The sequence below is a fragment of the Alligator mississippiensis genome, chromosome 3 (assembly GCF_030867095.1).
Source record: "Alligator mississippiensis isolate rAllMis1 chromosome 3, rAllMis1, whole genome shotgun sequence".
Taxonomy (NCBI): Eukaryota; Metazoa; Chordata; order Crocodylia; family Alligatoridae; genus Alligator; species Alligator mississippiensis.
Genome location: NC_081826.1, coordinates 234,251,040 through 234,266,570, shown reverse-complemented (window position 1 = coordinate 234,266,570; position 15,531 = coordinate 234,251,040). Strand labels below are relative to the sequence as shown.

The following is a 15,531-nucleotide window of genomic DNA, read 5'->3' as shown; positions in this document are numbered from 1 at the left end:
ATAGTTTCATAGAAATTAAGGCTGGAAAGCACTGATAGGCTGTGTAGGGTTATCTCCTGTATGCTGTAACTCATTCAGTTCACACAAATACCTTATATCAGACTTTAGTTCAATCAAGTATTTAACTCAGTCCTCAAGAAAAAAAAATTGCATCCCAGATAGCAAAAAGGAGAGACCAAAATTCCACAAGTTGCCCAACCCCTTCCAGTGGCAGGTACCCAGTTAATCCCAGCAAACTAACAAGGCCCCATGCTGGAGAGGAAGGCACAAAATATCCAAGGGCCCTGCCAGTCAAACCTGCGGATGCAGGCAGGGAGTGAATTTCCTTTCCAAACTCTAAATCTGGTGGTGATGAGCCTGAGGAAGCCATCCCAGTAATCACATGATACATTTTTTTTCCCCACTGGAGTTGTTATCATTATTGGGGATTTATTTGTCATGTCTTGACAATTTGTCCCATACATTGGGGTATGGGGGTACACACTCTACACATAGCTTACATAGGTTCACTAACACTTTAGACCTGAGGAGGAAAAACAATGCATCTCCAGCATTAGACATGCATTAATATTCACATTCATCTAAATTTCCAGGATTTCAAGGATATCAAGCAGAAGAGTACTTAGTCACAATAGCTATCTATGCTTCTAAATACATCTTTGGTCTGGAAGCAACAAACTCTATAAACATGGACCTATTGCTTGAGAATGTCCCATAGCCTTGTTGCTTAGGGTGCACACTGAAAGAAGTTGTAGGATTGGATGCAAGACAAATGATGTGCTGGAAAAAGAAGTAATTTAGACAATTCCATGGGTGAGGCATTGGGCACTCTTGGATCAATTTAAACTAACTGGCTATATGTTTGAAGCCTCCATAGGATTTAGCATGCAAATAAACTTGGTGTCATTCCTGGATAGGAGAGCACAATTAAAAAATACCAAATATATAGGCACCACAGATGAGAATTAAATTAGGTTGGTTTGCTATAACATTACAGTACAACTTGTCTTTTCGGCTTGGTTTACTTCATGGGCAAAACCAAGTGGTATTTTTATAACTTTTCTCAGGTTTGAGTGAGATTACTTTGGGAAAAAATGCACAGGGCAATACAGAAATTGGTTTATATACAAAAACAACTTTTTGTGGAAGGCTGCAATATAAAACACTGTTACCCTTCTTAATATTTTCTGGAAATATTCTTTGCAATATTGTAATTAGGTCATGTTGTAAAGGACTCTAAAATGGGGTTTTGAAAGGATTTGAAGGGAATAAGGCACCCAAGTCCCATTGTACTTCGATGGGGTTAATGCCTTTAGGTTTCTTTGAAAATACCAGTTTGGTGTGCATTCCTAGGTGCCTGGCTGGCTTCACACACAGACTTTGAGTCCTTGCTTATCACAGTGAGTTTGAGTACATTAAAAAACTGGGCACCCAGAAGATGGGATATTAATGATTGGTGCTTGTGCTAACAAGATACTTAGGACAAGAGCATATCCCTTTCTCCAGCAGATAAATTATCTGAAGTTTTGATAAATTAATTTAATATGCTTAATTTATCCTCATCTCCTATATGATTCATATAAAATGGATATAATCATTTTTAAGAAGTAAAACAGATAGCTAATCTGGTTTCTCTGAAGTTCTTTAAATGTGTACCAAGGTCTTACCTAAAATTTAAATGCAGTCCTGTGACTAGAATGTACAGCTGGTATATTCTACCAGAATGTGTTGGAACATACTTTTATGTAAAATAGATGTTCTGAGAGACTGGTTTTACCACTACTGAAAATAGAGGTTTTTAGCTTCTTATTAAAACCATAAATAGTGTGATTAAGGGCAAGCATGACATGGAGTGTAGCTTGTATACAAGCAATCTTCTAATATGGGTAGATAGTAAGGAGTAAATTATGGAAAAAAATAGATGTCAGAGGCAAGTATGGGAAAAGCAAGCCTGGGTGAGGAAGGCAAATTGTTAGTCAGGTTTTTCAACCTAATCTAGTAATTTATATATTAATGCGGTAATCCCTACTTTTGAGAAATAGTTTAACTTGACAGTTTCAGAGCTGACACTGCCTTTCCTTTTCTAGAAGATGAAAATATTTTCCCTGTGGGGAAAAAAAAAAATCATTATTAAATATTATACCTCTTGCATCATGTTCTGGAGTGTTTTAGTTCTGTTGTGCTGCCAGTTTAAGTATCACAGCTCATGAAACTCATTACAAAATGGTTTGGGGGGGGGGGTTGTTGTTGTGGGTTTTTTGAGCATTTTTTTGCATCCTGAGGGAATTGTAAAACTCTAGCTGTCATTTTAGAATTGATCCTCCTGATAGTGATGCCTTTTCTGATTGCTTTATAGCTTTGTTTTTCAATGTATAAATATAACTAAACTATCTAAATGTTCTTTTGAAATATTAAACAAAGCTTTGTTGGCCCCATGCACACTTCTCAAAAGGAGGGACTCCACAATGGGGACTTGCTGTCAGCTGTTGTCTCTCTGTCCTGTAGCTCCTCTCATATTGGGTTTTGTATGAGACAGTGGGTTAAATTTATGGCGCTTTAGATTTTTTTTTCCTCTTAGGAAGCTGAGCAACCTAGTACATAATATATTACCCACACATAAAATAGGCAATCATCTGAATGTTGCTCATTACTTCATTTCACAACATTAAATTAAAGGTTAGTATATTTTGCTTCTATCAGGTTAAAAAAGATATTTAATTCTCAAAAAAGTGCTGCTGCTGTTACTGATAACACAGAACAGCTTTAAAACTGAAAATTTTAAGAAAGCAATTTGATTTTAACTCTTTAATTTGTTCATTACTTGCAATTCATTTGACAGCTTTTTGCTTTTATTTCTTCCTTGCTTTGTTTTCTACTTTCTGGTATGTGCCAGAGCAATATTTAGGTGACAACTACAGAATTATCAAATCATAGAAAACGAGGGTTGGAAGGGACCTCAGGAGGTCATCTAGTCTAACCCCCTGCTCAAAGTAGGACCACCGCCAACTAGATCATCCCAGCCAAGGTTTTGTCTAGCCTGGTCTTAAAAACCTCCAAGGATGGAGATTCCACAGCCTCTCTGGGTAACCTGTTCCAGTGCTTTACTACCCTCCTAGTGAGAGAGAGTTTCCTAATATCCAAGCTAAACTTCCCTTGCTGCAGCCTGGGACCATTGCTCCTTGTTCTGTCATTTACCACCACTGAGAATAGTCTAGTTCCATCTTTTATAACCACCCTTCAGGTAGCTGAATACTGTTATTAAATCCTCCCTTTGTCTTTTCTTCTCTAGACTAAATACATCTAATTCATTCAGCCTCACCTCAGGAGTCATGTGCCCCAGCCCACTAACCATTTTTGTTGCCCTCTGCTAGACTCTATCCAATTTGTCCACATCCTTTCTGTAGTGGGGGCCTCAAAACTGGACACAGTACTCCAGATGTGGCCTTACCAGTGCTGAATAGAGGGGAATCATCACTTCCCTCAATCTGCTGGCAATGCTTCTACTAATGCAGCCCAGCATGCCATTAGCCTTCTGCACAACAAGGGTACACTGTTGGCTCATATTCAGCTTATTGTCCGCTGTAACCGTCAGATACTTTCCTGTAGAGCTGCTGCTTAGCCTGTTGGTTCCTCACCTATGCAGGATTTTGCACTCGTCCTTATTGAACCTCATGAGATTTCTTTTGGTCCAATCCTTCAATTTGTTGAGGTCTCTCTGAATCCTAGCCTTACCCTCCAGCATATGTACTGCTCCCCACAGCTTGGTGTCACCTGCAGACTTGCTGAGGGTGCACTTCATCCTATCTTCCAAGTTGTTGATGAAGATATTGAACAAAACCAGCCTCGGGACCATCCAACCCCTGGGGCACTCCACTTGATACCAGCTGACAGCTAGACATTGAACCATTGATTGCTACCCTTTGAGACTAGTGATCCAGTCAGTTTTCAGTCTACTTTTGCAGTCCATTCATCCAATCCATACTTGCTTAGCTTGCTGTGGGAGATGGTATCAAAAGCCTTGCTAAAGACAAGGTATATCATGTCCACTGCTCTCCCCACATCCACAGAGCCATTTATCTCATCATAGAACACAATCAGGTTGGTCAGGCATGACTTGCTCTTGGTGAACTCATGCTGACTGTTTCTAATAACCTTCATCTTCTCCAAGTGCTTAGAAATTAATTCCTTGAGGATCTGCTTCATGATCTTTCCAGGGACTAAGGTGAGCCTGACTAGTTTGTAGTTCCCTAGATCCTCCCTTCTTCCCTTTCTTAAAGATGGGCACTGTATTGGCCTTTTCCAATAATCCAGGACCTCTCTTGACTGCCGTGAGTTTTCAAAAATAATGGCCAGCGGCTCTGCAATCACATCTGTCAACTCCCTCAGCACCTTCGGGACCACTGCATGTAGCCCCATGGACTTGTATATGTCCAGCTTTTCTAAATAGTCCCTAGCCTGTTTTTGCCACTGTTGGCTGCTCGCCTCCTCCCAAACTGTGCTGCCAGGTGCAGTAGTCTGGGAGCTGACCTGGCTTGTAAAGACTGAGGTAAAAAAGGTATTGAGTACTTCAGCCTTTTCTGCATCATCTGTGATTAGGTTGTCTCCCCCATTCAGTAAAAGACCCACACTTTCCCTAATCTTTTTCTTGTTGGTGACATACTTCTAGAAACCCTCCTTGTTACCCTTCACATCCCTTGTTTGCTGCAACTCCGGTTAGGCTTTCACCTTCCTAATTTCATCCCTGCATGCCTGAGCAATACTCTTATACTCCTCCCTAGTCATTTGTCCAAGTTTCCACTTCTTGTAAATTTCCATTTTTTAGTTTTAGCTCACTGAGAAGTTCCCTGCTAAGCCAAGCTGGTTTTCTATTATACTTGCTACTCTTCTTGTGCATCGGGATGGTTCATTCCTGCACCCTCAGTGAAATTTATTTAAAATGCAGCCAGCTCTCCTGGACTCGTTTCCCCCTCAGACTGACCTTCCAGAGGATCCTGCCCATCAGTTCCCTGAGCAAGTTGGAGTCTGCTTTTCTGAAGTCCAAGGTGATTACTCTGCTGCTGTCCATCCTTCCTTTCCTCAGGATCCTTAACTCAATCATCTCATGATCTCTGCTGCCCAAGTAGCGATCCATTTCTATGTTCCCCACCAATTCTTCCCTGTTTGTGAGCAGCATATCAAGGAGAGGATGGCCCTTAGTTTGCCTCTCCAACATTTGCACCAGGAAGTTGTCTCCAACACTCTCCAAAAGCTTCCTGGATTGCCTGTGTACTGCTGTATTGCCCTCCCCATTGAAGTCCCCCATGAGAGCCAGACCTGTGATCTGGAGATTTCTGCTGGCTGTTTGCTGGCTGCCTCATCCACCTCATCCTCCTGGTCCGGCGGTCTATAGCAGACACCCACCACAACATCACTCTTGTTGCTTTCCCCTCTGACCCTAACCCAGAGACTTTCAACAGGCCTGTCTCCAGTTTCAGACTGGAGGTCTGATCAGTCATACAGCTGTTTTACATAAAAAAAAAACAAAAAAACTCCTCTCCCCTGTCTATCCTTCCTGAACAGTTTACACACATCCATGACAGTATTGCTTGCAGTCTTGCAAGCTATCCCACCAAGTGTCTGTTGTTCCACTCATGTCATAGTTCTGTGACTGTGTGAAGACTTCCAGTTGTTCTCCTTGTTTTCCAGGCTCTGTGCATTTGTGTATAGACACCTGAGGTAACTAGACGATTGCCCTACTTTTTCATGAAGAATGAGATCGCTTCCCCTGTTGCCCCTCCTGCTTGCGCTTCCTCCAGGTCACCCGCTTCCCTACTTACCTCAGGACTTCGATATCCATCCCCAGGTAAACCTAGTTTAAAGCCCTCCTCACTAGGTTAGCAAGTCTGTCTGTGAAAATTCTCTACCCTCTCTTCATCAGGTAGATCCCATATCTTTCTACCAGTCCTTCTTTTTGGAACAGCATCTAATGGTCGAACAAGCCAAAGCTCTGCTGGCAACACTATCTGCCAATATGTGTACCTTTGGAGATAGGATGGTTAGTTTTGGTGTGTGTTTTTTGGAGTATTTAGGGTGAAATTTTCATTCATTTGTTACCCAGCAGGATGTATGATATCTTGCATTATGTGCTGGTACCTATCAGCATGTCATTCAGTGTTAGCTATCTCTTTGTTGGCTTTGTATAAATGTGGGAGTAACTTTAGAGGGACTATAAAACTTTGAGCAGTTAAAGAGTCTTGCTTGTAGAAGATGGGTCCTGCTACATCTACTAATATTCTGAAGCACAATATATTTTTTTCATATAAAGTTATTTAGAACTGTTCTCAACAGCAGAAACGTACTTCCTAAAGCCAGTCATATGGACAAAGCTCATCTGTATTTTCTGTACCACTGACTGACATTGCATTCAGAATAAAAGGGGCATTCAGTTGCTCGGGGCTGCAGGGGGGCAGTCAGGAAGGCCAAGGTGGAGATGGAACTGGGACTAGCTACCCGGATCAAGGACAAGAAGTCCTTTTTTAAATATATAGGTGGCAAAAAGAAGGTACTGGGTAAGGTGGGGCCTCTGCAAGACATGCTAGGAAATCTGGTTGTCGCACCAGACGATAAGTCTAACCTATTTAACGATTTGTTTGCCTCCGTTTTCCTGAGCAGGGACCAGATCAGCCTATCTGCTGGGACCCCCACAGGCCCCAGGGGAGGCGCACCCAGGCCTAGGGTCAGTGAGGATCTAGTCAGGGAACTTTTGGAGGGACTGGACGTATTTATATCAGCTGGTCCTGATGACCTGCACCCCAGAGTGCTGAGGGAATTAGCAGAGGTCATTGCGGACCCCTGGCACGGCTTTACAAGCACTCTTGGTGTGGTGCCAGAAGACTGGAAAAGGGCCAATGTGATTCCCATTTTCAAAAAAGGGAGGAAGGAGGACCCAGGAAACTATAGGCCAGTTAGTCTTACCTTGATCCTGGATAAGCTTTTTGAGAGAATTATCCTGGCTCATGTCCACGAGGGGCCAGCAGGGGAGGTTATACTTAGGGGCAACCAACATGGGTTCATTAGAGGCAGGTCCTGTCAGACCAACTTGGTGGCCTTCTATGACCAGGTCACAAAATCCTTAGACGTAGGGGTAGCAGTGGACATAGTCTTTCTGGACTTCAGGAAGGCCTTTGACACTGTCTCTAACCACATTCTCATTAAAAAACTAGGGGACTGTGGCGTCAGCACCTACACAGTCAAATGGGTTGCTAACTGGCTGGAGGGCCGCACCCAGAGAGTGGTGGTGGATGGGTCATTTTTGACCTGGAGGGATGTAGGTAGTGGGGTACCCAGGGCTTGGTCCTCAGACCCGCACTGTTCAACATCTTCATCAGTGACTTGTACGAAGGGGTAAAAAGCACCCTGTTCAAATTTGTTGACGATACTAAGATGTGGGGGGATGTGAGCACACTAGAAGGGAGGAATAGACTGCAATCGGACCTAGACAGGTTACAGGGGTGGGCAATTGAGAACAGGATGGGTTTCAACACTGACAAGTGCAAGGTGCTGCACCTGGGGAGCAAGAACCAGCAGCATACCTACAGGCTGGGGAACTCCCTTCTTGTCATTGCAGAGGCAGAAAAGGATCTTGGAGTCATTATTGATGCCAAAATGAACATGGGCCAACAGTGTGGGGACGCAGTCAGGAAGGCCAACCATACCTTGTCATGCATCCACAGATGTATCTCAAGCAGGTCCAAGGAGGTGATCCTCCCCCTCTGTGGCACTGGTCAGGCTGCAGCTGGAGTACTGTCTCCAGTTCTGGACACTGCACTTCAGGAAGGATGAGAACAACATTGAGAGGGTTCAGAGGAGGGCCACCCATATGATCAGGGGGCAGTAGGGCAGGCCCTACGAGGAGAGGTTAAGGGACCTGAACCTGCTCAGCCTCCACAAGAGAAGGCTGAGGGGGGGTCTAGTGGCCTGTTACAAACTAGTCAGAGGGGACCAGCAGGCATTGGGGGAGTCCCTGTTCCCCCGAGCAGTACCAGGAGTGACTAGAAATAACGGTCACAAGCTGGCAGAGGGTAGATTCAGACTAGACATCAGGAGGCGCTACTTCACAGTCAGGGCGGCTAGGACCTGGAACCAACTTCCAAGCAAAGTGGTGCTGGCTCCTACCCTGGGGGTCTTTAAGAGGAGGTTGGACGAACACCTTGCTGGGGTCGTTTGACCCCAGTACTTTTTCCTGCCGTGGCAGGGGGTCGGACTTGATGATCTGCTGAGGTCCCTTCCGACCCTACCAACTATGAAACTATGAATGCTTACATTATACAACCTTTTCAACATCTCTAATGTTTAAACTCTGGATTATATGATGAACTCTTAGAGATCTGGTTTCACAGCTTTTTTTTTTAGTTTAAAGGGTTTTTTTTTTTCCTTTCTTGCAAATCATTCTGCTTCTACAGGTTTTGATATAGAAGCTATGGAGATTTAATATTTGAGTATTTATTGGAAGTATGTCTGGACAAGTGAGAAGTCATAATTCCATTTTCTGGAAGATTAAAAATCCATTTTTCAGTAAGTTTTACTTGTCTCGTAGAAATAAACTGACATTTAAAAACCAAACAAAACAACAATTTGAAGTATTAATTTTTCATGCCTCTTCTTGTTATTGTTTGATTTGCTCATGTTAAACCACTACATCTTACATACATCCAAATAAATTATCTCTGTTCGTAATACCATGACTGAGTGATTGCACAGTATTTACAATATGCATGTAATCAACAGTCTCAAAATGGTTTCCTTTAACAAGAATAAGACTCATATTTATGCTTTGTTTTTTATCATTTTGTCTTTCAGTTGACTTTAAACCTCATGCCAGCATGGACACTGTCCATCACATGTTACTCTTTGGATGTAACATGCCTTCTTCCACTGAAAATTACTGGTAAGAAATTTGGGCTTATATTAATTCTTATAGCTTAATTTCCCATCAGTGTTGACTACAGTTGTATACAACTTTGGAGGGTCCCAGATTTTAATTAATAAAAAATTGAGAAGGGAAAAGAAATTATAGTTTTCATTCCCACCAAACTTTTGTATTTGAAGGTTTTGGTAAATGTTTAATACAGCTGTAAATCTGATGCATTTGTGTAATAGCAGCGCTATGAAGATATACTGTGAGAACAGCAAATATGTTTTTGTCAATGTGATAAAGGGCATGAACTTCTCAGGTCTCAGCTATACTTGAGAAAAAGTAATATTTATAGTACCAAGTAGTATTTATAGATGTGAATTAGACATTAAAATTGCAGTTTTGAATGAAAATACCTGAGGAATTAATGTCTTTAAGTATGGTCTATAAAGCTTATTTATAAATGAAGTGTTCACTTATTTACGCAACTGTCAGATTTTAAAGTTTTTTATGTTTTATTTCGCTACTTGTGGTTCATGACATGCACCTTCATTTTTAAAATTTGATCTTCTGTAATCCTCTCTACTCATCTTTTTCTTTCCCTTCCCTTTTCCACTCCCCTGAAACCCTTACCCAGTGTGGTCTAGGAAAGTCGTAAAAGGATCAGAAAGATGAGGGTCCAAATTGTTGTCAATGCTGCTCATTGCTTCCTGTGTTCAAATTACTGAATTATTTTAAATCAGAGTCTTTAAAACTGAATAGTAGTCAGCTGTACAGAGCAAGATCTTTTTTTCATGCTCAAAGTTTAGTGTCATAAATTTCAAGCACCTAAATAAATGGCCTAATTTTCAAAGGCATTGAGCACCCTAAAGTTGCCTTGGCGTTATTAAGCAAGTAATAACTATGCAGGGAAGTACGAAAAACATGATGTGATTGATATCCTGGATGGTCTCCATTTTGCTTGGTTTTAGGATAAGGATATAAAAGGGGTTTTCCTCCTTCTTCCCCTAATAAAATTTAAGTTGCTTGCAAACTTAAATCCTGATGATTCTCCTCTAATTTCTATATATAAATCAGATGAGGTTTAGTGGAAGGAAAGTGGGGCAGGCCAGTACTTGGAAATAAAAGAAACTAGGAGAAAAGGAGAATTTTCCATTTTTAAAATAAATGGATGTCTCTTTCTCTAAAAATAAATAAATAAAAAGGAGAAAAAGTTCAGATTTTTACTTCTGATTTTATTTTTCTGTTCAAATCATGGCCCCTGGAAGAAGCTTATACAGATAATAGTTATAAAGTCATCCGAATTCAATAATTACCATTAGTTAATCAAAATTTACTTCATGTAACACATTCCCTGAACTGCAGAAGAACTTCAGATCCTTCTTCAAGTCGGACTTGGAAAACGTCTGAATAAAGAGTTTGATCAGAAAAAAACAAGCAAAGCCTATGCGCTGATAGGACTAAGAGCCCCTCTTCATGTAGTTAAAGGCACAATGGAATCTAATGTACGATCCACACCATCATACCTTGAGCCATGCCACATGTGCATGGCAGGAGGCGTGATTGTGGAATTGTACATTAGATTCCATCCTGCCTTATTTCTGGTGCAGGGGCGATCACCTGAAAGAAGCAGCTTCCTGCGACTGAGAGCCCCTCAGCTGACCCCTAGGGCTTGGAGATCGTGACAGTAACCCATGACTGCTGGGACCTAGAATTCTGCAGCTGCACACGGTGCAGCCCTGTGGCTGGGAGCCTGGTCAGCTGCTGCAGCAAGACCCTGCTACATGTGCAAGTTAAAGTTGAAGAGCAGCCAGCTATAAAGTTGTTATACATTTTCCTGCAATAGCTTTATAGCTGCTTGGACCTTTTTATGGTGGGATAGTTAATTTGCATGTGTAGCCAGTCTAAATTGATTGTGCAGTTAACCTGGTAATTGCGTGATGCATGTAATGTGTAGAGAGGGCATAGGAGTTTGGGAGGTAAGCGGAATTCTGTACCAAGAAGTCTCCATTGAGGAGACTCTATTTAGACATTCAAATCTTCAAAAAGGAAGCATAAAGAGTGCTTTTAAGCTGCATATAGTTTTAATTCTAAATAGTTCTTTTAGCTCAAAGTAACACCATCATTTGCACTCAGAAATGAATTGGCATTTTAATGTGGAACACAGAAGTGATATGATCAGTGGATGAAATAACATCAAATATGCTGGAAATAATGTTGAATGTGCTGTTATTTCATTAAATGAAGTAATATTGAATTGAACTGGAAAACAAACAAATTAACTTATGCAAAGTCAGGGAACCCATATCAGAAATGACTCTATTCTTAAATTCCCCCCTGAAAACAGCTCCTAAGTCAGCCAGCGCAAGAGCCCAAAAACACTTCATCTCTAGGTGCCTCTGCGGGGTGTCAGCTTGTTTGTCTTGTGCTTCATCCTACAGTTAGCCTGTTTTCCTATTTTGTAGTTTCCTGTAGAGGAGGTTCTGCAACTTCTTGCTTTTTCTATTCTTCCCATTTCTCTCCTCCTTTCTGGTACTTAAAGGATGATAGTTTTCCTAAACGCTCACCACAGTTCTATACAAGGCAGGGAATGGTGGCATCTTGGAAACTAACATGAATTCACAGCATCTGATGAAGTAGGCTGCCACTTGTGAAAGCTTATGCCCCTCTGAACCAGTTACTTTCTCAGGTGCTACCGTGTCATGCCTTCAGACTAAGACAGCTAGCTACCTTTTACAGTTCTCTAGGTCAGCAAATGGCTTTCTGGCTTACATTGCTACTTGCCATTTTGCTGGTGTGTGTGCAGAAGTGGCCTGTTAGGTGGTTGCAGGGGTACTATGTGAAGAAGAGGCTTGAGTAGAAGAAAAAAGTGATCTGTGGGGGGGAGGGGGGGGATGATCTCAGAATAGTCAAATGACAGTTTGCATTTATGAAAAAAAAAAAAAGAAAATGCTGCAACCCTTGGGTTCTGAAGCAGTATGGAAGAACTAAGGCCCTCTTTGCATGTAATAGGTATTGTGCAATTAACTGGTTAACTGTGCAATCACCTTGAGACCAGCTACACATGCAAAGTAGTTATCACACAATACAAAACTCCAGCCAGCTATAAAGTTAGACCTCGAAAATAACTTTTATAGCGGGTTGTGATAAAGCTTTATTTTGTATGTGTAGCAAGGTCTCCCCTGTAGCTGGGAGTGCGATTGTGGGGATGCCGCATTAGAACCTATCACGCCTTTACCTGCACATGTGTGGGGTTCTAAAAGTTAAACCTGTGTTGAAAGGGAACCTGAAGAGAGAAGACCTAAGGCAGTTATTTTAAATGTGATTATTTCTTATTGATCACTAAAGTGAATAGGACAATAGGGTGCTTTTTCAAAATACAGTATATGAGAGTTTAGTTCTTGTTTGTTTATTTTCCAGCCTTTTTGAGCATCCATATAGCTTCTCAAAATGTTTTGACAAATTTTTTAACACAGAACAGAAAATTTTCTCAAATTTGAAAATTTGTCTCCCATATTTATAAACCGGGTCTCCTGAAAATTAGGTTACAGTCTTGTCTTAAATTATATGTTCAAGTGAAACTATATTAATGAAAGCTAGGAATATCTATTGATTTTTTTGTTTGTTTTTCTTTCTCCAATAGACAGTTCTTTGGCCTCTGTAACTATTCCTTCTTCCATTCATTTAAACATGCTTACATGAAAAGCTACCATTTTACAGGTTTCCCTCACTTTATGCTGTACCTGCGTTCCTGGAAAACAGCACATAACTTGAAATCGCATAAACGGAACCCACTTGACAGTGTAACAAATAGGGATACATTCCAAGACCTCGACTGTACTGACCCCCAGACCCATTTCTACCACTTTACAAGACAATTTTGGTACTCGCCAACAGCAGTCAGTATACACAAGCACAGGTCACTGTCATAAAGGGGATGGCAACTACAGAAACGTGTCACAGACAATGAGCGAGGAGCACAGATCCACACAGGAGACTATATTTTGTTGCGCATCACTCACACAACACAATGCTCTGCACAAAGCAACTGACTACGGACTTCTACCACGCTGATCACCTAAGAGTGAATTTACCTTGCATATAAGAAATTTTTGGTATAAAAAGGGTCATCGCATAAGAATGAATTTGCACATGCGGAACCCGCATAAAGCAAGAGACACCTGTAATGTGAAAAAGAGATGCTTGGAATGAAATAGATTTTCAGGTATGGTCTTTAGGGTGTAGCTTTTTCAGTTAGTTTGCACCTACACATATAACATGGCAGATCATATTTTAAACCAAGCAGATTGCACTGATTGTGTTTAGCTGTTTGCATATAAATGGAAATCATATTGATTTAGATGACTTTGTGAGCGTCTGAAGCTCTCATGTAGTCCTTTTATAGATTGGCCTGGTGCTTAGGTCAAAATAGTAGAAATACTGTGAGGAATCAATTTTCTCTTCAGATTTGAATGAAGGATTTTCTAATTATGAAAGAAAATTTCCTTTGGATGTTGTTTGGTCAGTAGCATGTTTTTCTGACTCTTCAACTACTAGAAGAAAATGTCATGACAATGCCAAAATAAGAACTGCCATTTACTGGGTCAGACCATGGGTCCATCTTGCCCAGTATCCTGTGTCATATAGTGGTAGAGAGTAGATGCTGAAAGAGAAAGTGAACAAGATGTGATCAGGGTTTTTCCCTTGTTCGTCTTTTACTTGCAGCCTCCAGGAGTTACGATCTAGGAAGTTTTGATTCAGAGGCTGCATTCCTGACTCCCATGTTCAATAGCTACTGATGCACTTTGCCTCCAAGAATTCGTCCAATCCTTGTCTGGATCTGGCTAAACTGTCAGCTTCCACAACATCTTGTGGAGATAACTTCAACACTTTAATTATACACTGTGTGAAAAAAAACTTTCCTGTTAGTTTAAAACTTACTATCTAGTAGCTTTATTTTACGACCCCTACTTCTTATATTGTGAGAGAGAGTAAATAATAAATCCCTATTTACTTTTTCTTCACCATTTTGTATTTTGTAAACCCTTGCGTGTCCCCACCCCACCCTGAAGTATCTCTTTTCTAAACTGAATAGGACTAACCTCTTTAGTCCCTCCTTATATGGAAGCCCCTCGTTACCACTAACCATTGTTGCCCTTTTCTGTATGTTCTCTATCCTTTTTGAGGTGTGGGGACTAAAACTAGGGACAGTATTCATGGTGTGTAGGCACCATGAGTTTATAAAGGGGCATAATGATGCTTTCTATTTTGTTTACAGTTTCCTTCCCTGGGAACCTATGCAAAGGACATTTGATGAGGCCTTTGTAATACAGAGCAAAAAAGCTCTTCAACTATTGTTTGTTTGTTGGTGTGCCTGCATCAGTGATGTAATAGGAAAGATTTGAACATTCAGTTACAGGAGACTGGATTATGCATTTATTATTTATTACTGCTACTGATTTTATTCCAAGGTTCTTAGATCATATTTTAGCTCATTTTCTGTGAGGTCATAGTTGATCATGGACTAAGAGTGATGATCCAAGTACACATCTAGCCTGCCCTCTGTCTGAATTCAGTCTAAGACAGTTAATTACCTCTCTGCTCTAAGAATGGTGAAAATAAGAATAATCTTGTTCTCCATTTTCTATGTTGGGGAAGAAAACTTGTTCTTCTTCCCAGGCACTGATCTTTTTCTGATCTCTCCCTGTTTCAGTTCCCCTCACCTCCCCATTACTTGGTGTCTTTCAGCACTAGCCATCAGACTCATAACAGAAAAATGGATATCTTTTCCATGGCTTCCATTCCATTATTGTCAATTGTTTCTCAGCTGCTCTGTTTGCTCTGGAATCCATGTCCTTGTCTTTCATTGATACGGCTTTAGGATTCAGGCTCCTTGATCTTTAATTTTTTCTGTCTCTCTTGTTGCAAAGTCTGCTTGCCAACTCCCTGCTCTGCCCAACATGGCTTCCTCTGCTTCTGTTCTTTCATTGTAGAGTATCCCTTGAACTTGCTGGTTTTCTGCAGCACTAATTTGTTGTTTTCTCTTTCAAGTCTGTTGTATTTGTAGTGAGCAGCTCTTTCTCCAAAGTGAATCTGTTGTCATCAAATCTAGCCACACTCTTGCCATCTTTAAGTGTCTAACTCATCCTTATTGGAACGTGCCAATATTTTCAAAGAGAAAACTAACAAAATGCAACGTGTACATTCGCATCTTTCCTTCTCCCCCTTTCCACAGATTCAGAAATTCCTCTTGGGCTCTCCTTTCTAGACCCTCTATTTGAACCAATAACATCTTTCCATGTCTTAATCTTCCTTATTCCTCTCTCATTTACACTCTTACTTTTCCTCTTAACTTCTGGATTTTCCTTAACACACACATCGTGGGTCCCCTTTTTCTTACAAAAAAAAAAAAAAGCTGTAGGAGGAGATGCATATAAATCTAATGAATAAAAAAATCCATCCTAGAGAACTGAATTGGGAATTTTGAATTTGTAAACTGCTTTTACCAAAATCTAATTGACATGCTCCTAGTCAAGCCATTGGACAACTTACGCTATCCTTATCCAGTTTGACATGTCAAACAATGACACTTTTCTTGAAATCATAAATCGTATTGTCCTTTGCCTTCCCTCGTTTTG

At 40.9% G+C, this 15,531-nt stretch overlaps 1 protein-coding gene across 11 annotated transcripts in view; it reads left to right on the top strand.

Moving 5' to 3' along the window:
* Window positions 1–15,531, top strand: part of PAM (peptidylglycine alpha-amidating monooxygenase) — a 272,458-nt gene that overhangs the window by 140,272 nt on the left and 116,655 nt on the right. For all 11 annotated transcript variants that reach the window (XM_059724977.1, XM_059724982.1, XM_059724979.1 and 8 more), the window contains one exon: window positions 8,839–8,926. In XM_059724977.1, coding sequence (XP_059580960.1) covers window positions 8,839–8,926 — 88 coding nt within the window. The remainder of the gene's footprint in view (window positions 1–8,838; window positions 8,927–15,531) is intronic.